At 35.4% G+C, this 27,539-nt stretch overlaps 1 protein-coding gene across 1 annotated transcript; it reads right to left on the bottom strand.

Annotated features, from left to right (window-relative positions):
• Nucleotides 1-1,927: 1,927 nt before the first annotated feature.
• On the bottom strand, nucleotides 1,928-21,717 carry LOC126778737 (isocitrate dehydrogenase [NAD] subunit gamma, mitochondrial-like). The gene is made up of 4 exons (XM_050502360.1): nucleotides 21,064-21,717; nucleotides 3,689-3,828; nucleotides 3,004-3,158; nucleotides 1,928-2,216 (listed from the first exon to the last, which is right to left on the bottom strand). Exons 1-4 carry the CDS (start codon nucleotides 21,715-21,717, stop codon nucleotides 1,996-1,998), a joined length of 1,170 nt encoding a protein of 389 aa, XP_050358317.1. The 3' UTR covers nucleotides 1,928-1,995.
• Between the last annotated feature and the right edge of the window lie 5,822 nt (nucleotides 21,718-27,539).

The raw sequence follows: 27,539 nt of genomic DNA, 5'->3' as shown, positions 1-27,539 counted from the left end.
AAAAAAAATTATAACTACAGAAGCGGTTCTAACTCGCTTATAGCTTTTCGTTTATTTCAAAAGATTTTTAAATATATATGTAAAAGATATTAAAAGTAACAAAAGTGTTTGGAAGGTTACGTCCAATCGCTTGTCTGGAACTAGCTTAAAATTTAGTTAGGCATGAGCCACACATATTAACAAGTGAAATTAAAAAAAAGCTTGTAAAAAGAACGCGTGCAATTATATACTCTAAGCTTAGCGATAGCGACGCAATAGTCCACGAAAGACGCCCAATGTTTTACTTAATTATGGCAAATACACACTTATCGAATTTATATAAAAATCTATTGAAATAATACGAAAATACGACAACAATAATAAAACGACCGTCTAAATTTTTCGTATTTATTTGTTTACAAACTAAAATAAATATTAAACAGAATACTCGGGTAACTTTGTTACGACATATTTTTGCACAGAAAAAAAATCACACTTAAAATTACAGATAATATATACAAAATTCGTCTAATTTTAATACATATTGTATAATGAAGTACATTAATGATTTAAACGGCGCTAGAAAGAGTCCGATTCATTAAATATAAAATTTAATAAAAAAAAAACAAAATCTCAATTTCAATTCTACTGCAATTACTTGTCGACTTTAAAAAGCTTTTATATAATCTATGGTTAAATAACGAAAACTATCAACAATGACAGATAATAAATACTAATCGGACAGACTACAGTTGGCGACTATAACATTATTACAGATTAAAAAAAAAACTAGTTATTTGGTTGAAATTTAAAATAATACTATAAATTCATTTATTTACACTTGTAAGACCATTTTTCAATATGATTTAGCAAAAATTAAAGTCTTAGTGAAGTGTAAATATGTCAATATAAAGGTAGGTTCAGATAAGCGATGTTAATCGACAGCCGCTCGGATACGATTCAGATGTAAGCGGTTAACATATCACTAATCAATATGATTGCGTTCATATATGTAATCATGATACTGGCAACAATAATTACATCATAAAAATAAATACACTTATCTGTATTCACATTTAATTGCCAGTGTTGACAAATGTTTTTTTTTCAATTATGTGATCCAAAATGTTATAAATATCCCATAAGTTTGTAGTTGGACTCACTAAAATGACCATTTGCCAATTCTTTATGTAATTTTAATCCAGGTTTCCTTGAATAGCTAGGCAAATTAGTGCTAGGCCTTGAACACAATAGCCTATGGGGTCAAAATCGACCTTGAGTCTCTCTCATAAACGTCCCATAGTTGTAAATTTGAGTTAGTTGTAAATACAATATTTAGCGAAATATCGCTTAAACAATCGCTATGGTATTAGCGAATGTCACTCATATCTGAATATACCTTATATATTATATACCTACAGATAAATTAAAATAGCAACAATGTACTGGCAACAACAAATAATTACTACAGATAATACCATTTATTTGTAAACAAATAAGGTTTTATATAAATTACTTAATCATCAGAAAACTGTTATTAAAATTAATTGTGCATCTGTTTTTACATTAAATTGGTTCCATTTTTAAAATCATAATTGACATATTGTTTGTTTTTTATAAATCCATTCTTTGAAATCAAATTTACATTTATAAATTAAAATTTTAAAAAGAAATGTAACAATTAGTTCCTTCTCAATTTATTTTTATCAATAATAGCTGATTTCTGCGATAGATACTAAATACTAGCTACGGGATATTTAGAAAACAGGAGCAGCCAATTAAATAATAATAATTATCATGATAATAAATTCTTTTTAGTATATAATTATTTTTATATATAACAGTTCAGAAATCTTAGAACATTTACTTTTTATATATAAAATTTATTGAATATAATCCAATTTGATTTATGCATTGAACGAAGAGTTAATTTCCTTATAATCCGTTGGGCATTTCCTTATAAAACTTAAAATCCAAATGTAATATAAATTATCATGATAATTACCAATTAAATATTTAGCAACGTCCAATATTACCCATAATGTTGTTGACCACTTCCGTCGATGAGGCTGTACCACCCACGTCCGAGGTGAGGACCTTGTCAACGTTGATTGTCTTATTAACAGCTCGTCTTATCAGGTCAGCATGGAAGTGGTGACCGAGGTGTTCTAGCATATCGATGGAAGCGTTAATCATAGCTATTGGGTTCGCGACATTCTTGCCAGCTATCGCTGTGCCTGGAAAGATTCAAAAGAACAAAAAAAATAAAGTTAGTTAATGTCACATGCTGCTCTAATGTGGTTTAGTGGCTACACCTCTTCTTGGTGCTAGGATTTTTTTTTTATAGAATAGGAAGGCGGACGAGCATATGCGTCACCTGATGGTAAGTGGTCACCAAACGCCCTTAGACAATGGCATTGTAAGAAATGTCAACCATCGCTTACATAGCCAATGCGCCACCAACCTTGGGAACTAAGATATTATACCCCTCGTGCCTGTAATTACACTGGCTCACTCACCCTTCAAACCGGAACACAACAATAACAAGTACTGCTGTTTTGTAGTAGAATATCTGATGAGTGGTACCTACCCAGACGAGCTTGCACAAAGCCCTGCACCAGTAAAGCAATTGGTCTAGCCCGTCTTGGTAAGTACCACCAATTCATCTGATAACCTAATGCTAAACAGCGTTACTTAGTATCGTTGTGTTCCAATTTGAAGGGTGAGTGAGCCTATGTAACAGGCACAAGAAACATAACATCTTATCTCAAGGTTGTTGGCGCAATGGCGTTGTATGGAATGGTTAACATTTCTTACAGCAATAATATCTTCAATATGAGCGGTGGTTACCATCAAGTGACCCTATCTTTTCAATACCCACAGTACTGAACTATACGGAAAGACAGATTATAATATTATAAGGATCTATAGCTATCAATATTGTTAACCGCACTTTCCTTATTCCAAAACGCCGAGAAGATATTATGACAAACGTCATCAGGGTTCGAATTAAATCGCACTCACCAGTGTTTCTGGTGCCGGGCTCGAACACAGCATAGTGGTCACCATAGTTCCTGCCGGAGAGCAGGCCGGCGCCACCGAACAGGCCACACACGACGTTCGATACGATCGAACCATACAAGTTTGTCATGAGCATCACGTCGAACTGATGAGGTTTGAAAGTATATTATTATCATTTTAAAACAATGAGGATGCGATGTGTCCTCAACTATTTCAAAGCTGGATAGTTGAAATTATTGTGCTGTGTTGTGTGTGTGAGCTTATGCCACTATGCTAATCCAATGCATGTTATTGGATGTGACACATTTGACAGAATATCATCAGAGTCATGTAGGTTTTCCTTCACAGATGAGCAGGAGATAAAGCCCAGCGGAGCTCGGATTAAGCCCACAGCCTTCAGTTAAGATTCACTGCTGATATGTATGTATATATATATGTTATAAGAATAGTTGATCTCTACAACAGCGCTAAAAAACGCACGCTAATTTAAAACCGCCATTTTGTTTGGGGACAAAAGAGTGTGGTAAATAATTCATCATTGGCGCGACTTGTGATTTGTTGAATGTGTTGGAAGTAATTTAGTGAGTTATTTATATCAATATTTAAAAAGACCAATTCGAGGTTTTTATAAAATCAGTTTCACTTCTGTATGCTAAATGTATTATATATTATTTTATAATCTTACCTAGCAACAAGTTGCATACAACAGTTGTCGATAATCATGTCGTTGTGTTCAATCTCTGGATACTCCTGTGCGAGCCAACGCGAGGTTTCTAGGAACAGGCCATCAGAGAGCTTCATCATATTCGCTTTGAGAACTGTCGTTACCTGAATAATTGAGAAACAAGAAACGTTTATTTAGTAAAGGCAAATAGTACAACGTAAACAAAAAATGGTAGGCACGTAAATGGATCAGCTGATGGTGAGACATCACCAACGCCCATGGACATTGCCTGCTGTAAGAGATATTAATCAATCCTTACAATTTTAATGTGTCACTAAACTTAGGAACTGAGATGTTATATAATAATAATATCCCCACCGACGTATCTTTACGTTGCCGACGTGGTGGGGCTTGTGCGCTTCAATGATTCTTAGGGCTATGCCAATAGAGCTACTCATGTTGGATTGGCCTAAGATGAGAAGACAGACCAAGAGAGATACAACCCAAGCCAAGGTGGAACAGCGTACGCCGAGGGCTCCATGACTAATGGGGTGCTTAGTCGTTAGTATGCGAACTTTAGAGACAAGGGGACCTCTAATTTAATTTACCCTTATCACAGTGAATGCAGGGCTCTGCTGTGATTGACTTTTATGTCCCTAGCTACTTGTGGAAATAATATGATAACTAGGTCCAAAACTAAAAAATATATACAGGCGAACATGCCATTGTTAGAAGAAGAGTCCACGCAGACTTCTAATTCATCCTCCAAATCTTTATTCCCATTAATACCCTCTTCATCACCAATTTTGTATGCATCTTCACCAAATTCATCACCAACCGGTGCTCAACTGGCAGATGTTGCACAGGAGACAAATTTTGTCAGTGAACCTGTCCCACCACCAGTGGTGTAAAAAAACGTAAAAAGTGGAGTATGGAAATGAATAAGTTCATCCTACGTACCTACCTATATCTTATAAATTTAGAATCAGACACAAATTCGTATCTTTCTTCATTACATATAAAATTTATAGATAAATATCCACATATGGAAGTAAGCAGACAGAGAATTGCTGACCGACGTAGAGCTATTATATTATATTATACAAAAGAAATTATTATCACAAGAAACCATTGATCAGATTTACGATGAAGTTAGATCAGAATTGCAAGTAATCCAAACTGAGTTACAACAAAACGCTACAAATCTTAAAACATCCCTTAACACACTAACAGGAAAACGTATGAAATGGACAAATGAATGCAATGAAGCAATTATTAGGATTTATTTCAAAATAACACAATTAGAGACTAATAAGACCGCTTATAGAAAACGTTTGTATGAAGAGTTTATAAACTTATACCCAGAGTTTACACACATTACAGAGCAAAGATTAGCGGATCAACGAAGGGCAATAATAAATAATAAATATATTAAAGAAGATAGATTAACACTGATTAAACAACAAGTAGCAGATGAAATACATTATACACACACACTAACGGAAGACACAGATAATGAACATTTACAAACAACAGAACAAAGTAATATGACATACTACGATGCATTCAAGTCTAATTCAAAAACAAACTCACAAGCTAAGAAAATGCAAAACACTACAGTTACATGCACTGATTCCGTTACATCAACCCCTATCGATGAACAAAACATAGAAAGTATCACCCACGATCATGATATGGAGCACCTCAACAACACGCAATCAATGCTTAATACTACCTTAGAAGTAAACACTGAAATAGAGAACACATTCGTACATGCTCTAGAACAATTTCGTGATACTGAACCAACTAGCAGACCATACATACATTCCTAAACAAAGGACTTCTAAAGAGTTTTCATTAATAATGAAATACATAGATACGATGATAGTGACAAAATTTGTAAACACTGATACTGATTTTATCATTCTACAGACAATAATTTACTGTGCCGCATGGACAGCTGCTAAATGTAATGGAGCAAGAATGACATTCTCAACACAAAACAACCATCAAAACAAATCATTTAGAAAACCTAGCTGGCAAAGAAGATAAGAAAATAAAATAAAGAAATTGCGAGTCAATATAGGCAGGTTAACGCAATTTATTAGAGGAAATAGAAACCGAAAAGTAGTAGCTGCAGTAGAACTCATAAAGAAACAATATCAATCATACGCACAATATGAAAATACAAACACGCATATAGAACACTTCTTAGATTCCTTAAAATAGAAACTCAATGCAGCGGCAGCAGCAGACTGTGAACTCACAACCTTCGGCATAAACAGCAAGTATCTACCAACCACGCCAACCGGCCCGTCGAATATATAGATTCGAGTATATATAGATATAACTGTATATGATTGTTCCATGACATTTTTTGGCTGTTAAAAATACTAACTTTTAAGAGTTTCTTGCCGGTTCTTCTCGCTGAAAATTACGTTCTGAACCGGTGGTAGTTTTATATTAAACAATTAGTAGAGAAACAATTATTTAAACTTAGGTAATTCTGACCTCAGAATTATCTAAGTTTAAATAATAAATGTCGGAATAGATTCAAGGGAATGCTGTTTCTTCAAGACCAATCTTATGTTGTCCTTTCTAGATCCGGGTAATAACCAATAAATATTAATATCCTTCGAAAATAAAACTAAAAATGTTGTATACCTATACTAAAATATTATTAGTCTGCTTTTAGTGATTTCTTTACGTAATACGCGGGTGAAACCGCGGGCGTAACTAGTTTCCTCATACTTTTATCACATTTAAGTCTCTATGAAAACGAACTTCGTAAATGAGTTCACAGTCACCAGTATGTGAGTATGAATGAGTGAACCTTACAATATAAAGACCTAAAGATAACTAAGGCTCTTTTTTGTTGCTTCGTCAAGGTCAAAATCAAAATATACTTTATTCAAGAAGCTCGAGAAGCACGTTTGAATCGTCATTAAACAATTTTAATATAAAACTACCACCGGTTCAGAACGTAATTTTCACCGAGAAGAACCGGCAAGAAACTCTTAAAAGTTAGTATTTTTAACAGCCAAAAAATGTCATGGAACAATCATATACAGTTATATCTATATATACTAGAATCTATATATTCGACGGGCCGGTTGGCGTGGTTGGTAGATACTTGCTGTTTATGCCGAAGGTTGTGAGTTCGATTACCACCCAGGACAGACATTCGTGTGTATGAACATGTCTGTTTCATTATGTATTTACAAAAGAAAAGTAGTATATGTAGTATAACAGTTGTCTGGTTTCGATAGTACAAGCTCTGCTAGTTTGAGATCAGATGGCCGTATGTGAATAATGCCCCAGGATATTATTATTATTATACAGTACAAACATCAACGAAAACTTACTCCGTGCTCTTCTGTCATTTATATATATACAGTATTGCCTTTTTTATTAAAAAAATACCGTGAATTTTAATTTTATTTGGAAATATTATATTAATGATTACATTGGAAAATATATGTTGCTTAGTAACCACAGCGGTTCAATATTTCAGTAGCGTATTAAAGATTACGCGCCAGGGCGCAATAAAAAACACCCATAAGAATTAAGGATTAACAGACAAACATATACCATATATTCTACCGCCAAACATCAATACTTAATATTGTTGTGTTCCGGCTTAAAGGGTGAGGTAACCAGTGTTATTGTACACAATAGCAGTAATTATCGTTCACATTTTTTTTCTGATCTATATGATGGTTTTTAATTAAAATTATTATTATTAATAATTACAGGCACAAGACATAACATCATAGCACCCAAGGTCGATTGCGCATTGATGATGTAACCTAATATTATGGTTTAAGACATTTATTTCTCAAAAAAGAATACAATTCACTTAATATGAGAAATACACGTTATTAATATAAGTAGATACAAAAATTATGGAACAAGTGGGTATTAGTAATTTCTTAATCTAGTTTGTTATAATTTAACATTGTCGTAGGTGGGTAAAAGAAAAAAGTAAGGATACTATTACGTACCGTTTACATGGCAAGTCCACGGCTATTACATATGATTTTTATTTATTTCTATTGTAAACACTATTACAAATCTATGCAGTGGGAACTTCGTTGCCTATTTGCAGATTGATTTTACAAAATACGTACTTTTGCAGCGTTAACTGCCGTCGTTAGTCAGCATCCCAAAGATGGAGGATGAGGTAGATGCAAGATGTGGTAATACTCAGACTACCACATGTTGCATCTACCTCATGACCCGCCACTCCATCCCGTGTTCGAGAAGGCACCACCAACGCACCTTACTTGCGAAGGTTGACAGCGGCTGTCAGGTAACTAGAGAATGAAATAAATAGAAAAAGAAATCAACCTCATTTTTTTCAATATCATATAGCATAGTTCATTCGATTAAGTAACTTTTTCATCATCTCATCTCATAGAATACTTGCAAAAGTCATATCATTTTGAAGTGAAAATTCTTAGGAACATAGTTACATGAGAGAGAAGAAAGATATGACGTCGAAAGTGAGAGATTATATATATTCTAAGTTTCAATTCTGTCACGTGCATTTTTTTTATATACGATTAATGAATCATTCCAGGCATTTCATTTCATATATTCATTTCATAATGGAACGCTGTTCAATGAACAGTTTCAGGTAAAGAAAACAGTTTATTTTGTTTGAAAAGGCACATCATCAGTACATATGTAAAATACTTGATAATTCGAAACAATTAAGAAATATATATACTGGTGGTAGAGCTTTGTACAAGCTCGTCTGGGTAGGTACCACCCACTCATCAGATATTCTACCGCAAAACAGCAGTGCTTGGAATTGTTGTGTTCCGGTTTCAAGGGTGATTGAGCCAGTGTAATATAATATAAATAACAGGCACAAGGGACATAACATCTTAGTTCGCAAGGTTGGTGGCGCATTGGTGATGTAAGCGATGGTTAACATTTCTTACAATGTCTATGGGTGATGGTGACCACTTACCATCAGGTGGTTCATATGCTCGTCAGCCATCCTATTCTATAAAAAAAATGATATATGTACCAATTCTAGGCAACTAACTGTCTCCGCTAGACAAAAACTAATTGTAATAGATATATTTTTTTAACTGAATTTGGTTGTTAGTTTAACTAAAAAATTACCAAGAAATATATTCTAAAAAAAAACAATAAAACCAAATTTATTATTAAAGCTCTAGTAGTACATCGTTACTTTAATACGAATATTTACGGTCTTACTTATAAATGTTGCTCAGCTGGTAATTATATTAACAATGTTGTCTTCTTCATTCGAATATCAAAAGAATAATGATAGAAAGAGATAAATTGTTTAACTAAACAGCCGCTAATTTACTAGGTACCTATCAATATACATATAACAGTATGTTTCTTATTCAGGTTTGTGATCATTTCTACAACGTCCGCGGTTCTCCTTACGAAGATTTGTGATACACGTTTTAGTATATGTACCGCCGAAGCGAGTACATTTGTGATACACGTGTGATCCTTGTTAAATTTAATTTAATTAAAATGAAATAATAATCTCGAATAGAAAATCATTTAGGAAACTATTCCCATTCGGTTCTAAGATTAAATTACAATGATTCCAATTTTAAAAATAAAATCACAAGTATGTGTGTGCTTATTGCAACTTTTTAAACCACTTCTAACGAACATATTATTTAGCTGAAGATTTACGGACACTCGACTATACGATGCAGTCACTTTTTCATATTTATAGATAGTCTGTGAAAGTTGGTTTAATGTTTAATTTCCCCAGCACCGACTCTCTAGATAGACATATTTTATACATTAAATATTTACATTATGTTTATATTATATGATTAATCATTTTAGGTTATTTAGCCTGTATTTAGGGAGACTATTGATTATTTTGATTATAAATAAAATAGGTACTTAAATTTGAAAAAAAGAACAATCTAATACAAAAGAAAGTATTTCAAAATATTTTATTTTAAAAGTTTTACTCAATAATTTATTTTATGACAATTTATATAATGTTAACAACAATATAGACTAACTCCGGGGCAACTGTTAGTGCAGCGATTCAAGAATTTAATTAAAATGTATTTTTAGGCTGTATAATATTTTCCTTTTTCATTCTAATAACCAGGCCCATAAAAACATACTTCTGAGCAAGTTCTTTCACACGTCTGTGGGTCACTATAATCTCCTATATTCTGCTCGTATTCCTGCTCTTTTAAACTAGTTCTAGCTAGATTAATCGCGTCTACTATCTTCGTCTCTTCTAATGCTATATATATCGCTTCATTAATTGTCCTCAAAAGGAGATAATTTCTGAAATTCTTTTGTTTTAATCCGAGAATTTGTTTATTTCTTAAATATCCATAAACGTTCCTTTCTGAGTCAGCTGTAATTAATGAATAATGATTAAAAATATCCACAAGAAATGCGGTTTGGTAGAATACGTATGTAGCAGAATTTCAGTGAAATTTGAATGTTTTTCCTCACCGTCAAGCACAATATGAATTATAAACACAAAATAAGCACATGAGAAGTTAGGAGTGCTTGCCCGGGTTTGATCCCACGATCATCGGTTAAGATTCACGCGTTCTAACCACTAGGCCAAAACATTGGCAGCATATTTTTAATAATGAAGCTAGCTAACTAATAAGGACATTGTATAAAGATCATATGACCACTGACCCATCTCGACTATTATCATTTCGGTATTAAGATTTAAGCTCATCACGGGATCCAATATGTCACCACTGTGTCTGTTATTACACTGGCTCAACGAGTTATTTGACAATAGATTAATCGTGATCGATTCGATCCAATATCCCAGTCTACCAGCATAAAGTCCTAGCAACGGTTAAAGGAATTGATTTCAAGAAATTAAAATAATCAGTCATTTATGGTCAAACTGAAATGCATTTGATGACATTTATTAATTAAAGACATTTTATATAGTAGTTATAAGCAAAAACAAAAACGGATTTCGTTATATAACAGTTTTATTCGTTTTCTATTTGTGCATTCACTAATTAATTGAACCGAATAAATCTATTCGCAAGTTTTATTTGAATTGTCACCGATAATTTATAATAAACCAACACTATCACACACGACACAGTATTTGTATCTGAACATCACTAAAAGTATTCACAAAATAAGAATTTAAACGTTGATGCTCATTTCTATAAACAAATTACCCCCTTATATTAACTTATATTAAAATAGGCTAATAACAGTTCGCACGATACTTCTTAGTAGTGCAGTCGTGTTTTTTGTAGTTGTCTTTGAAGAAGATTTAATAGAAATTCGTGTGTATGCGAAAGACATAATGCCTAAACAATTTCAATTAGCAAAACTACTAAAGAAAGAAAATATATTAAACATATCTCGAATAAAATATATAAGCCCGTATGAAATTTTAATTCAATTTGAAGAAGACAGTGCAAAAAAATTAATGTCATGTAATAACTTAATAGAAATAGGATGGAGAATGCACAATAGATATGAAGTAGGAATATTATATGGTTTCATAAAGAATGTAGAAATTGAGTTAAGCGAAGAATATATCAAAGAAAATATTACTAGTGACAGAGATTTACTATTTGTAAAACGATTGATGCGGAGAAATGGCGAATCGGACTGGTTAACGAGTGAAGCAGTTCGATTAGGATTAAAGATTCATCTTTACCCCCATATATATATATATGGGGGTATACATATATATATATATATATATATATATATATATATATATATATGCTTATATGATATGCCCTAAGTGTGGATCTAATCATGCTAACTGTGAGTTAATAAATCTTAAATGTGTTAATTGTTTAGGATCTCATCTACCATTGAGCAGGGATTACCCTATATTCAGAAAAGAAAGAAAAATACGTGAAATCATGACTGAATTTAATAGTACGTATAAAAAGGCTTTAGAAATATCGCTCAGAGTATAAAAGGGCAGCTAGGTGCATTCCGTCAGTTTTTAGCATAAGAGAAAATTCATATTGCTGCTGTATGTGAAACGTCGCTAGACTCAGAAACGAACCTTACAATTAATAAATATGTCAATTATCGAGTGGATAGACAAGAGAAGGCGTTGCAGTTCTTACTCATCGTTCTGTTAAAGCTCAAATGATACATTTAAATTCTAGACCTAATTTAGGCATTGAAATAATTTTTGTAAAAATGTATAATTGTTCACATATTAATAATATAATTGTAGTATACTGTCCTTCCTCCGTAAGAACTAGTCAGAGTGATTGGGACCATTTATTTTCTTTAGTCGATAAAAACACACTAATTCTGGGAGTTCAAAATTGGTCTAATAGGGTTGATCAACGAGGTATTCAAATATACAAATCTATATTAGATAGTAATTTTGCAACATTAAACGATTCATCGCCAACTCGTGTTAGACTGGTTAACGGCATTCTACAAGAGTCTTCTCCGGATATATCAATAGTATTATCTAACGTGTTTGAGAAATTTCATTGGAAAGTGACTAATGAGACATCAGGAAGTGATCACCTTATTATCAAAATGACAACTGTTATTAACCCCATATTAACCTCTTAAAAAACGAAATTTTAAAAAAGCGAACTGGCCATGTTATCGGGAATATCTTGATCGCATATTCTCCGACCTAAGATTACCAAAAAATCCTCAACAGGCTTACGTATTTTTTATATCATATTTAAATGAAGCAGCGGATACGTATATTCCAAATAGTTACATAAATCAAAATCCAACACGTAATTTTACCCCGAAACCATATTGGAATAGTAAATTATCAAAATTAGTTGCAGAACGTCGACTGTCTCTTACTAACTTTAGAAAAAAACCCACCAGCAAGTAATCTCGATGTTCTACAAAAAAAAAAAAATATCTCAACTACAAAAATTCGAAAAGCTGATTCTATTTCGTGGCATAAATATTGTTCGTCATTGAATCAAACTTCTTCCTCAACTGAATTGTGGCAACGTATGCGTTGGATTAAAAGCTATAGAACTACAAAGTCATATATTGTTTTTTATTTTATTTTTTATATTCGCCGTGAGGGCAAATGACTCTACTCCACCTGATGGTAAGTGGTAGTAGAGTCCAAACGCGACGACGGTCAGTACAGACGGGAAAAACGTTCTGCACTAGCCGCTTTCGCCTTGCCGGCCCGCAAGATGCCGCTTCACGCCTCGTTTGAAGGAACCCGGGTTGTAAGAGGAGGGGAAGACGTGAGCTGGTAAGGAATTCCATTTTCCAAATCCGGAAGTGCGACAAAGAAAGGAGTTACCAAATTTCTTTGTTCGCGATGGAATTGATGAACAACTGACTCACGATGTTTTAAAATCCTTAACCCCCGATTATGTTTTGCCACTCAAGCCCTATTTTGATATTCACAACAGCAGTTTAAAAATTCCTATCTCTATGCAAGAGATTTTATTAGCTATTAAGGCTACTGACACGGCTCCTGGTTGTGATGGTATATCATACACAATGTTAAAAAATTTACCAGAAAAAGGTATTCTCATTTTGCGCTATTTAATGAATTTCGTATTTTTAACAGACTCCAAGAGTGCTCTTCAGCATTTGACTAAATGACCACCAGTTATCGGGGTATTTCAATAGCCTACACTATCCTAGATCAAATTGATAAATTAAATAAAACCACAAAATCTGTGTCTTTTCAGTAGATACCATCACATATTGAAATAACTGGCAATGAGATAGCGGACCAACTGGCATTAAACTCAATTGCGTATTTACTTTAAAAACTACGTTAACTATTGATAAATGTATAACTTTTATGACATTTTCTAACAGCAATGAGGCGAAAATATTATACAAATTAACCAACAAATGTTTACAATTAAGGAAATAAGTGTATTGTATAACTAACAGCGTCATAGTCACAAATGGTGACTGATCTCTTAAAAAAAAGGCGAATAAGGCAACGCTTATATTAAAATACTAGCTAATCTGTTTAGCTTCACACGATAAGAAGAAAAAAGTATTACGGATAGGATTGGCGTAAAGTCCGTTCTTAATGAGCGTCTACATCAAAGAGTAAATATGACAAATTTCAAAAAATATTTGTTTTTTTTTTTTTACTTTTTATTGTTTTTATAATAAACGTAATTGATCACTCCTCAATAATACATACTTATAATTAAAAGATTAAATCTACCTCACCATCGATATAACTGCCACCCACAATCAGATACACAGTCACGCTTAACAATGAACTTGTTCTGTAAAACATTTTACAAATAAATTACAACATAAAATGTGTTATAACCGCAAACGTCGTAAAGGTAAAGTGTTCTAAATATTACAAACGCGTAAACAATTGATAATGGTTCCAATTATAATATATATATATATATCAGATATAATAAATTTAAGCGGGAATACGACGTCACTTATTAGAATAGCAACACCACACAACGTGATGTATGTGATGATGATATGTGTCTTGTAGGTTGGTCGGTTGTCAGACGTCAAGTGTGAAAAATATAAGACTGGTGCCTATTTTATTATGTAGCCGACTGATGGAAATATAAAATATAAAGGAATATGTCAGTAGCGCGTGTAATCATTTTGTCGAGCGACCCCCTTGGTCTCTTGGTCTCTTGCTCTCAGGACTGCGCCAGCGCCGGACGTGCGCACTGACTGATTTAATAAATCCAAAAATTTAATAAATTATTGGACGACAATTGCGGCCATTAAATGGCGATCCATTTGAATCCGCGACATATATATATATATATACGTATATAAACAACTCATTATTATTAGAATTCAGTGGATCACTTAGTGGTTTAAAACCCAGTGTGGGTATCACCCACTTATGGCATGTTCTACCGCCTACAATACCGAATGAGTGAGATAGTGTACAGACACAAGGGATGTCACATAGTTCCTAAGATTGGTGACGCATTGGTGACGTAAGGGATTGTGAATATTTCGTACAATACCAATGTTTTTAGGCGGTGGGGACCACTAACCATCAGGTGGACCATATGTTCGTCCGCCTACATATTCTTTAAAAAAAACTTAAATATGTCTATTTAATTTTTAATTAATGATAAATAACTTGAACACGACGTTCAAAAATAACTTATTAATTTATAACGACATATTTAAAAAATATGTTCGGAAATCCTTATTACATCCTTACATAAATAACATAAAACGTAGCTAACCGTTAATGTTGTAGTTTTTAAAACAACAACTTTTTTTCTGCTGACAGTATATTTTGCATTTATAAGAACAAAACTTGAAATATGCATGTATAATACTCACGCTCATACGCAAGCACGAATTATCAATAAAAAAAAAATAGTTCGATTAATTCAAAACGATTTATCATCGATAAATATCGACAGTAAATCAAACATTGACAGTAAATCAAATGATATACTGTCAATAAGGACAATAGTAAGCAATTAATTAGTAAACTTTTCTTTTTCCCATTAGTTACACACACGTTCGTATCATTCAATTGAGCACAATTTAATTCACTTTCAGAAACTGAAGGTTGAGCTGTAACAGATTCCGTATTTCTAACACCAGTACGTCCGCCATTTTGTTCAATCATGTCTAATCTTGCAAAAATTACGTCTAACGAGCGTTGTAGCTTTTCCGTTTTAGAACGCTTTTTACGCGACCTATGCACCACCGGTGCCCGTGACCTTGTTCGTGAACGGGGTTTATCACTATCACTGGACTTGTCACAAGAATTTCGGCGAGTTCGGCTACGAGAACGAAGACACCGCGGTCTACTCGACATATTAAAACAAACACTGGTGCAAAACACGATACGTGTCAAGAATTACAAGGATAGGAACCAGAAGTGGATTTTAAAATAACGGAAATTAAAAGTTAAATAAAGAAACAAAGGAATTAAATTAGTAACGGAAAATGACTGTTTAACATTAACAGAGAAATATACCACTACGACACAGCTTAGGTGGGTGAAATTAGAGTTCCAATCTTCAGGAACAAAAAGAGGCCCATCATGGCGAGAGGGGTTCTTTTATAGCCCGGTGCCCCTTTGTTGCCGGTCTTTTCGACTGACTCTACAATATAATAATTTTGTACTAAATACTATTGTTAAGTATTTATGTAATTTGAACGCCAAGTTTATAACTTTGTAAAGTTTTGATTTGAAGTCTTAATTGTATTGTCGCAAATAATTAATATTTGGGACATGCTATATGCTAGCTATGACGGATGGAGATGATAAAATGACTTTAAAACCTTCTACTTCTAATGACTTAGTAGACTTGTCGACAGACTTGCCACAATTCTTTAATAAAACTTTATCTATGAGCAATTATAAACAACCTCGGGTTTATAGGTTCTTATATTCTAATAATTGGTCATGGATTGTGTTCATCTGGTATATTTTGTTTATCTAATATTAATTATGAACGAATTAATAGACGAAGTTTATTTTTAAATATAGTAATAATAACTTTTATACCTTCTATAAGTATATGATGATTTTATTTATATCTTCCAATATAGCAGCTCCTCCATCTTTGAATTTACTTGGTTTAATAAAAAGTTTAGTAAGATGATCTTGGTTAAGAATATTTATGTTAATAGGAATTTCATTTTTAGTGCAGCGTGCCTAGCCAAGTTACTTTCGTTTCATATCGAATCTCTTTCTACAATGGTTAGCGCCTCAGCGTAAGCGAATTTAGAAAACGATAAGTGGTAGCCAAATTGACACGAGTAAGTCGATCGCTCACTCTACAATGTACTTAGAAAAAACCTACACTTTAGTCTATGGTGAGTGTTCCTACAAACGTCAAACTAACGTCAAAGTCGCAAATGTGTAGTTTGTGCGCGGGCTGAACTTTTGGTTTGAATTGAAGTTGGAAAAATATTTGTATTAAGTGATAAAATAGTAAGTAAATGAAATAGGGTTCTAGGTTCAGCACTATATATTAGAATGGAATAATTATATGTATTATTCAATATGTGATCCAGTAACGATCAGTATTGTTTCATAGGATTAAGTTATATTGTATATTAAGTATGATTCAATATCTGCATCCAGCATCGGGCAGTATTGTATCTTGGGATTAAGTTAAATATAATATTTAGTAATTAATTAAAATGTTAGTAGAAACTTTGGTTTTTCTCAAATCCTCCGGCTATCGTAAACGTAATTTACATCAAAACATAGCCGGGCTATTAAATAAACTAGATTTGATTGAATTATATTTAAATGAATTATAAAATAGCTATTTTCATGTCGATGCACTTTGTTTTACTGAAACGTTTATTAAAGAAGGTGAGGAACACAATATTAGTCTACGTAACTATAATATAGCATCAACTTATTGTAGAAAACTGGAAAAGCGTGGGGGAGTCTGTATACTATTAAATAAAAACTTAGAATGCAAACTAATACAACTATGCCGTGATATGTCAACAGAAAAAATATTTGAATGCTGTGGTGTAGATATACCTCTCCTGAAATATCTAATTATTTGCTTATACAGAACACCTAACTCAAACATAAATATATTCTTTAATAAACTTAACTCATTTTTAAGTAGGCTTACCAAACAAGATAAAAAATCTATAATTTTGGCAGGTGATTTTAACATTGATGTATTAAAAAACAATAAAATCACAGAAGAATTTAAAAACATTCTATTAGAATATAATCTTAGATTAAGCATAAATGAGCCAACACGACAAAAATCTTGCATAGATAATATTGCAACGAATATTACCAAAGCTGAAACAATCTCGAAACAGTCTAATCTTTCAGATCATGATACATGCCAAATAATACAAATATCTTTAAACAATCCAATTCAAAAAAATAATTCCTGGTACATATTTAGACGCAACAATTATTGTAAAGAAAATATTCAAAAATTCATTACAAAGTATGGCTTGGTCGGAAGTTTTTGAAGCAGATGATAATTTGAACTTAGCTTTTAATAATTTCCATGAAATATTTAGCATGTTTTACTTTCTCTGCTTTCCCTTACAAAAAATTAAAAATTAATTCTAACGTTGCAAAATTAAAATGGATAACAAAGGATATTAGGAATTCTTGAATATATAAAGGAAAGTTAAGATTCTTATCCTATAAATAAAAATCAGCAGGTCTAAAAAAGACATATGATAGTTATTCTAAAATACTAAAATCATGCATCAATTGTTCAAAAACTAAAGATAATAATAAATATATACAAACTGCAAATAACAAAAGTAAAGCGACATGGGACATAACAAAAAATAAAAAATATTGTAAAAATATTTGTATGAATTTACCGACATTATCTTTAATAACAAGAAAATTGATGACGCATTGGAAATCGCAAAAAATATTTAATGAGCACTTTATAGATATCACAAAAAATAGAAATTTAGCAAATAATAAACCAAAGCATTCTTTTGCAATAAACGACGTTAGTGCTAGCATATTCTTGTATCCAACATCAAATGTGGAATTAGTGAATATAATAGGTAAACTCAAAAACTCTTAATCTGTAGACTATGACTAGAATAGTGAATATATATATAATATAGTCGAATCAGTGTTGTCTTGGGTAGAATCAAATGATTTATGCGCCAACATATAAAAAACGCGATTTGTCCAATTTTCAAATTTTAAAACAAAAAAATAAAACTAAAAATTGGTTATTGTGGAAAACAATGATGTAAAATTCCTTGGTGTAAAATTGGATCATCATTGTGATTGGAAACTGCATATAAGTAATCTTACTTCTAGAATAAATAAGTTTGTATATGCTCTTCGCAAACTACAACGTACTGTTGGCAAAAATGCTGCTCTCACTGCATATTATGGATATGCTGTTTCTTTATTAAATTATGGCTTAATTTTATGGGACAATTTTACTAATTTTAATAATGTTTTTATCTGTCATAAAAAGTGTGTACAGGCAATTTTTGGAATTCAACCTTTAGATTAATGTAGACCGATTTTTAAAGTTAACAAAATCTTAACACTAGCCGGATTGTATATAATGGATGTAGTCATGTTAGTAAAAAAATATCCACATTTATTCGAAAAAGCAGGTGAAAGAAGCAAGCTTGGATTAAGAGATCCTACTAGGTTATTGATACTACGTTGCCACTGTGCTCTTTCAAAAAAATTCCTACATAATGTGCATCAATATATTTAATAATATACCAAAAAGCTTAAAAGAGTTACCATTAAAGTTACTCAGGTCTAAACTTAAAAAATGGTTAATAGATAAAAAAAAAAATTATGAATATTTAAAAATCCAAGAATGTATTGAATGAATGAATAATTAATGAATTTGATGATTCATTCAACATTAGTAAATGGATAATTTTGGGTAACTTTATTTTTTATTAAGTTAGAAATATCAGTGTTTACAAAAACTTTATCCCCAAAGTATGGTTAACTAGGGATGCTTTTAATATAAGTGAATTAATTTCCTTGTCGGTTCTCGATCGAAAATACAGTCTTAAGGGCGAAAGTTAGAGCTCATAAAGTTTCCGTTATACCTAATGCAGTTGATGCCTATACCTTTACACCAGACCCAAGCCAAAGAGACCCAAATGTCATAACCATTGTTATAATTTCAAGATTAGTTTATAGAAAAGGTGTGGATCTAATGGCTGCTGTCATTGCTGCATTGTGTCCAAAATATCCTAATATCAGGTTTATAGTTGGAGGTGATGGTCCAAAAATGTGGTTACTACAAGAAGTAAGAGAGCAAAAAGGTTTTCATCATTGTGTTACATTGCTAGGTAGTCTTAAGCATTCGGAATTCGGAAGTTAGGGATGTTTTAGTCAAAGGTGACATTTTTTTAAACACTTCTTTAACTGAGGCTTATTGTATGGCAATTGTGGAAGCAGCGTCATGTGGATTAAAAGTTGTGTCGACAAAAGTAGGGGGTATACCTGAGGTCTTACCTCAAAACATGATATACTTAACAGAACCTGATGTAACAAGCATTGTAGAAGGAATAGAAATGGCTATGAAAGATTTAAAGGATGGCAAAATTTTATGTCCCTATGAATGTAATAATTTGCCGTGGAGTACCGGCTTAGAATAGTACTCCCCCAATCTCATCCCGTGGGTGTCGTAAGAGGCGACTGAGGGACGGGGAAAAGGGGGGATGGGCATGGGGCGCGGTGAATTGATTTTGAAGTTCCATTTGGAACTTTTCGGAGCCTTGAGCAGCTTGGAGCATGGTAGGTCGGAGAGTAGACCTCATCATTCTCGATCTTTCGGCTTTTAAGTTGATATTTAGAGTGCCTCGAACCAAGCGGTGATCACTTCCGGTATTAAACCTGTTGATCACTGAAACATCTCTAAATATGTGCCTTTTATTCGAAATGATAAAGTCTATCTCGTTCCTTGTCACGTTATCGGGGCTTCGCCAGGTCCACCTCCTCTGAGGCTTCTTTTGAAAGAAAGAATTCATCAAAAAAAGCCCCTGCGCTTCGAGAAAGTTTACCAGCATTTGCCCCCTGTGATTTCTGCAGCCCAAGCCGTAAGGTCCGACTTTCGATTCACCGCTATCTTGTACTCCCACTTTAGCATTAAAGTCTCCCATAACAACATTGTAGTGGGCCTTCGAGGTGTCGTTGAGGGCCTTTGCGATGTCCTCGTACATCGCTTCGAACACATCATCAGAGTATGTCGAAGTTGGCACATATACCTGTACAACCTTCAGGGAGTACCTGTCGGAAAGTTTTAGGACAAGGTACGCTACCCGGTTCGACACACTACTGATTTCCATAATGCTGCTAATGAGATCCTTTTTGACTAGAAAACCGAAACCACCCTGGGAGCGGTTATCACCTTCGCGGAAGTAGAGTAAGTTACCGGACTCTAGAGTTATCGTGTCCTCCCCCTGTCTTCGGACTTCAGATAACCCCAGTATATGCCAGTTTATATGACTTAACTCTACTTCTAATTCGGCGAGGTGATGGTCCAGCCTCATCGAGCGTCCATTATACGTTGCCATGTTCAGTCGTTTTATACGGTAGCCTGCCGTGAACCGGTGATTCTTAGCACCCCCTGCCCTGCCGATACCGCGACCGCTACCTTGGTCGGGCCTAGCGGGCTTGCCGGTAACTGGGGGCCTTTTTTTGGGCGCATCTGCCATTAATGGAGGGGTTTGCCCATACTCGCCGCGCTGGGCAGTCGTGTTGGCGAGCGCAGTAGGGGGGGTAAGATGTTTATGGGAGGGAAGGCATCTGTGCATACAGCGCAGCACAACTTTCCGGTGCAGGTATCTGCCTTGTGGCCTTCGACACCACACCGGTAACAAAGTCCCCCTCGTTCCGCCTTAGATGGGCAGAGCGCCTTAGTGTGACCAAGGCCCATGCATTTGAAGCAGCGCAAAGGGCGCTGCTCCAGCACGCACACCTTGGCCGAGCTCCACCCAACCAGGAAGCGACCAGCTTCGGACAGCCTTTTCGCTGCTGTAATGGGGCACGTCACCCGGACCATCCCCATATAACCGGGACCACGTTGCATATCCCTACAGCTAACCTCCTCTAGGGAGCAGTCCCCTGCGCGTGCTACTGCGGCCACCACCTTCTCTTTTGTGACGGAGTCATCGAGACCCGTCATCTTGAGGTCCACCCGCTTCACAGGCCGCACAACGTTGGCCACTCCATCCAGCACAGTGCGGAGCTTCACGGCTAGCTTCTCCGCCTGCTCTGTTTGTGCCTTCGGGAGTTCCAAGACCCTGGCTCCCGTTGCCGACCTTCTGACCTTGAGTCCACCGCAGATCCCTAGATCCTGGAGCTTAACGCCTTGCTCGGCCCGCTCCAGGATGTGGGCGTAAGTCACGCCCTTTTCCTGCGCCTCCGGCTTCAATGTGACGATTATTGCAGCCGTGCGAGGTGCTGCCAGCTTAGGTTTGACCACCTGTAGCACCTTGGACACTGTCGGTGTGGCTGAGGCGGTGACTTCTGCCGGAGTAGCAGTCTTCTTCCCCTTCTTTCCCTTTTTAACCACTGTGGACCAGGACGTCTCCTGGACCACTTGTGGCGGAATCCTTTTCGGCACAATCATAGCGCTCGATGGGGCAACGATCGATGCCTGCGTGGCGGCTGGAGTCACCCGCTTAGGTGCCGGTGCGGGTTTCAGCAGAGGGGCCAGGTGGACCGCATGTGCGTAGGTTGGTGCTGTATTCTGCATCACAACAGGCCTTTTATCCGCCGCTAGAGGTGGACGAAGAATGTTTGCAGGGGGAGGCGCTCCTCAATCCCTGCTAGCCGAGCGTTAAGCATAACCTCGATTGACGAAATAATCGAGGCTTTGAGCTCCTCCACAACCTGCGAGTCACTTAAATTACTCGCCGACCCATTTGCTGCTGCGTTAAACTCGCGGCGATGGGCCTTCAGTTCTGACCTAAGGCCCTCTAATTCCTTACAAGACGGTTATTGTCGGCGCGAAGCCGACGGGTTTCCTCCGCCTCGGTTCTTAAAGCCAGAGCATCCACAATGCTCTGAAGAGAAGCTGCCGATTCCTTCAACTTCTTGATGAAGCCACCTATCAAATTGCTGGACTTCTGGGCAACCTCCAGAATAAGTGCCGCATTGCGGCTGATACCTCAGTGTCGACATCCATTGCCGAAAACAACAAACAAAAATCGAAATCGAACGACGCAAAAAAAAAAACAACCAACTTTAACAAAAAACAAGGTCTATAAAGACCTAATTCAAAACAACAAAACCAATCAATACGCGAAACAAAAGTCCATATACCAAGCAAGAATGTCCATATGTGTCGCATTAGAGATAACAAAACCAGTTTACAAAGCCAGATGTCGTTTATTCATCAATTCGAACAATCTTATCGCAGTAAAAAACACAACCACGCTCAACGACGTCCGAAAGGCGAATCTAAGGATGTCTACCTATTTTAAAATAAAGTAAATGTATATTTTATTATTAATTATGTAACTATGCACTTAAATGTATAAACTTAAGTAAATCATTTCATTTAATTAATTATTGTTAATATTAAACTAATTTTTATTTTATATACCTATCATTTTATACATATATTAATATAATTATTTTAATGAACAATTGGTATGATCTATGAATATTTTTGCGTGCCTATCGTGGGCGAAATGTATGAGATGAGAGATTCTTATAAAGAAATCAGAACATCTGTAAAACTATGTTTCATGCAAATAAATTACGATTATTATTATTATTATTTCTATTAAACTTTTAAAGTTTCTCTTCTTTCGAAGGGTTTAAACCTAAAACGCGGGCTGCAGACAAGCGTTGTAAAGTGGATGATGATATAAACTTTCGGGTGACACGGCAGGTGTTAAGGATTACGGCTTTTTGAAGTATATGGAGGATATATGTTGGCATTTGTAAGTTGTTCAGACTTTCTGTCAAGGATTTTGGCACGATAGCTGTGGATGATAGGACTATTGGGACTATGTTTACTGTTTGTGCTTTCCATTGCGTTTTGCCAACATTTGTTTTTGTGTACTTATGATATGTTCGTTTACTTGAATGTTTTTGTCATGTAGGTTTAATGGTGTAAGCTTTTTCTTTATTTCTGTTGCGTGTCTATGTAGAGGTGAGTGTTCGGATTTATCATGGAAGTATGCTCTGAGTGAGAGTATCTGCTTATTGTGTAAATTTTGTATGTCTATTAATCCCCTTCCTCCTTCTTTGCGTGGTAGTGTGAGCCTTTGAATTAAAGATTTTGGATGATGTTTCCTATATTTAGTGAAGTGAGTGTTTATAGTTGGCTGCAATTTTTTTATGTCACTTTTTGACCATTGTATTATTCCGAAAGAGTCCGTAAGTAAGGGTATGGCAAATGTGTTAATAGCTTTTATTGTGTTTTTAGAGTTAAGGTGTGTCTTTAATACGAGATTTAATCGGTGCAAGAATTTTGTAAGCAGTTCTTGTTTTGTCGTAGTTTGTAGTATATGCCTAGATTGTTTAAAACCAAGGTATTTATATGTGCTTAGTTCATCCATTGGTTCAATTTGTTCACCAGTTTCGAGTGTGTAGCTATCATTAAGGATTTTTCCTTTCGAGATTGACAGAATTTTGCACTTGTCGACTCCGAATTTCATATGAATATCTTTTGAGAACTGTTCCGTAATGCTTGCTTACTCAAGCAGCGTGTTTTTGTCAGTGGCGTAAAGTTTTATATCATCCATGTACATGAGGTGTGATAAGTTATATTGGGTGTTATTACCGTAAAGTGTGAATCCTGTATGGGTTTTATTTAACAAGAGTGAAAGAGGATTTAAGGCCAAGCAAAACCAGAGGGGGCTTAGAGCGTATCCTTGAAAAATTCCTCGTTCGATACGGATTGGTTCAGTAGTTAGAGATTTCATGGACGATTGTTTTATTTTTAATACAGTTTGCCAGTTTTGTATCGAATTTTGAAGAAATGATATGAGGGTTGGGTTTATTTTATACAATTTTAAGACATACAATAACCAGCTATGCGGGACTGAATCAAAGGTTTTTTGATAATCAATAAACATAGTATGGATATCTTTTTTTGATTTTACCGCACTAATTAAAATGATTGCATCAAAAGTAAGCTGCTCCTTACAATCTTGGCTATTTTTTCTACACCGCTTTTGCTGTTCGGCTAATATATTATGTTTAGTTAAATGATTGTATATTTCTTCACTTATGCAAGCTGATAAAATTTTATATATGGTTTGTAAGAAAGTTATTGGTCGGTATTTATCTGGATTTGTGTTATCATGTTTATCTTTAGGTACTAAGTATGTGATTCCATGTGTTATATATTTCGGTAGTAAATGTGGTGATTGAATGAATGTAAAGTACTTATGTATGTATGAGTGTATGCTACTAAATTTCTTGTACCAATAGTTGTGAATATTGTCTGAGCCTGGGGATTTCCAATTGTGTATTCGTTTGATGACATTTATAAATTTTTCTATTGGTATGAATTTGAACTCCATCTCTGGAATATGTATAGTTATTTCGTTATCCCAGTCTGCAAGTTCATTATGTTCTATGGGGTTTTCCCATGTCTTAGCCCAGAATTGTCGAAATATTTCAGGGGTAGGTATTTCTAGATTTTGCTCATTATCTTTGCATTAGATAATAAATTTCTATAGAAGATTTTTTCATTGTTAGCAAATGTTTTGTTTTCTATTTTACGGGCAGTACACCTCAAATATCTCTTAAGTCTACTGCTGCTGCTGCTGCATTGAGTTTCTATTTTAAGGTATCTAAGAAGTGTTCTATATGCGTGTTTGTATTTTCATATTGTGCGTATGATTGATATTGTGTCTTTATGAGTTCTACTGCAGCTACTACTTTTCGGTTTTTATTTCCTCTAATAAATTGCGTTAACCTGCCTATATTGACTCGAAATTTCCTTATTTTATTTACTTATCTTCTTTGCCAGCTAGGTTTTCTAAATGATTTGTTTTGATGGTTGTTTTGTGTTGAGAATGTCATCCTTGCATTTCTAAATAATTTGTTTTGATGGTTGTTTTGTCTTGAGAATGTCATTCTTGCTCCATTACATTTAGCAGCTGTCCATGCGGCACAGTAAATTATTGTCTGTAGAATGATAAAATCAGTATCAGTGTTTACAAATTTTGTCAGTATCATCGCATCTATGTATTTCATTAATAATGAAAACTTTTTAGAAGTCCTTTGTTTTTTTTTTTATATGCGCCGGGATGGCAAATGACTTTACTCCACCTGATGGTAAGTGGTAGTAGAGTCTAAACGCGACGTCGGCCAGTACAGTCGGGAAGAATGCTCTGTACTAGCCGTCCCCGCCTTGCCGGCCCGCAAGATGCCTCTACACGCCTCGTTTGAAGGAGCCCGGGTTGTAAGAGGAGGGGAACACGTGAGCTGGTGAGGAATTCCATTTTTTGGAAGTGCGACAAAGAAAGGAGTTGCCAAATTTCTTTGTGCGCGATGGAATTGATGTCACAGTTAGGCGGTGACATCGAGAACCAGCTCGCGTGGACTTAAGAAGGAAGGGGGAAGCAGGAATTAGAGAGAATAATTCCTCAGAGCACTCGCCGTGATACTGTCGATAGAAAGCGCTCAGTGCTGCTATCTCGCGACGCAATTGTAAAGGTTCAAGGGTGTTTGTGACCTTTACGTCGCCAATAATGCGTACTGCACGTCACTGCAACCGGTCCAAGGCCTCCAGTAGGTACTTAGCGGAGCCATCCCAAAGGTGCGAGCAATATTCAATGCAAGACCGTACCTGTGTTTTGTATAACAGGCACAGTTGTTGTGGCGTGAAAAAACGCCGCACCTTGTTCAGAACTCCGAGTTTCCGTGAAGCTGTTTTTATAATAGCCTCGATGTAATCCCTTGGACTAAGGTCGCAGCGAACGTCCATCCCCAGCATGGCGATTTTGCTTTGTATCATCAGCGGTGTGCCACAGAGGGAGGGATGAGGGTAAAATGGTGACTTTTTCGCTGTGAGAGCGCATACCTGTGTTTTCTTGGCATTAAACTCAACAAGATTATCAGAACCCCATTTGGCGATGAGCTCTAACGTCCTATCGAGTTCAATGACAAGATTCTCCCGCCTCTTCTAAGTTTCCGCCCGCCCAGCTACTGCACGTCTGTGGTATCCACCATGCACTGTACTATCATCTGCATAGCAATGTATGTTCCCAAGGGAGAGCATATCATTGATATGCAAACGAAAGAGTGTCGGAGATAGCACAGATCCCTGGGGGACCCCAGCATTCACTACATAGAATTGTGAAGCGCAACCATCTACTAAAACACGAAGGCTACGCTTGTGTAGGAAGCTGGCAATCCAGGTGCATAGCTGAGCAGGCAGACCATATGCCGGCAGCTTGGAGAGAAGACTTCTGTGCCATACCCTGTCGAAAGCCTTGGAGATATCGAGGCTGACAGCCAACGATTCTCCATGCTTGTCGATAGCTTCACCCCAGAGGTGTGTTACGTACGCTAGAAGATCACCTGTGGACCGTTTTGGTCGAAACCCGTACTGACGATCATTAATCAGACAGTGATCTTCTAGGTAATGGATCAGTTGGTTGTTTAAAATCCGTTCCATCACCTTACAAAGTACTGAGGTGATAGCTATTGGTCGATAATTTGCCGGGTCAGACCGATCCCCTTTTTTGGGAACCGCTTGCACATTAGCTCTTCTCCAAGCTTCCGGCACACATCCCGAAGAGAGAGAAAGTTGGAACAGGCGCGTTAACACAGGAGACAGCTCCGCCGCGCACTTCTTCAGCACAATGGCTGGTATTCCATCGGGACCGCTAGCTTTCCGTATATCAAGTGATTGCAGCTCCGCACGCACATCACTTTGCCTGATTTTGATGTCAGGCAGGCCCTTCGTTGATCCGCTAATCTTTGCTCTGTAATGTGTGTAAACTCTGGGTATAAGTTTATAAACTCTTCATACAAACGTTTTCTATAAGCGGTCTTATTAGTCTCTAATTGTGTTATTTTGAAATAAATCCTAATAATTGCTTCATTGCATTCATTTGTCCATTTCATACGTTTTCCTGTTAGTGTGTTAAGATTTCCTGTTAGGATGTTTTAAGATTTGTAGCGTTTTGTTGTAACTGAGTTTGGATTACTTGCAATTCTGATCTAACTTCATCGTAAATCTGATCAATGGTTTCTTGTGATAATAATTTCTTTTGTATAATATAATATAATATAATAGCTCTACGTTGGTCAGCAATTCTCTGTCTGCTTACTTCCATATGTGGATATTTATTTATTTATTTAGTGTACAGGAAACAAACAGTGAAATAATTACAATAAAATAAAAAATATAAAACAATTCTTAAACCATAACAGTTTCCATTTATAAATTAATCATAAGTAATTACAAAACATTTTTTA

Source organism: Nymphalis io, chromosome 27 (assembly GCF_905147045.1).
Source record: "Nymphalis io chromosome 27, ilAglIoxx1.1, whole genome shotgun sequence".
Taxonomy (NCBI): domain Eukaryota; kingdom Metazoa; phylum Arthropoda; class Insecta; order Lepidoptera; family Nymphalidae; genus Nymphalis; species Nymphalis io.
Note: the sequence above shows the minus strand (reverse complement) of the source record. Positions and strands in the feature narration are given on the sequence as shown.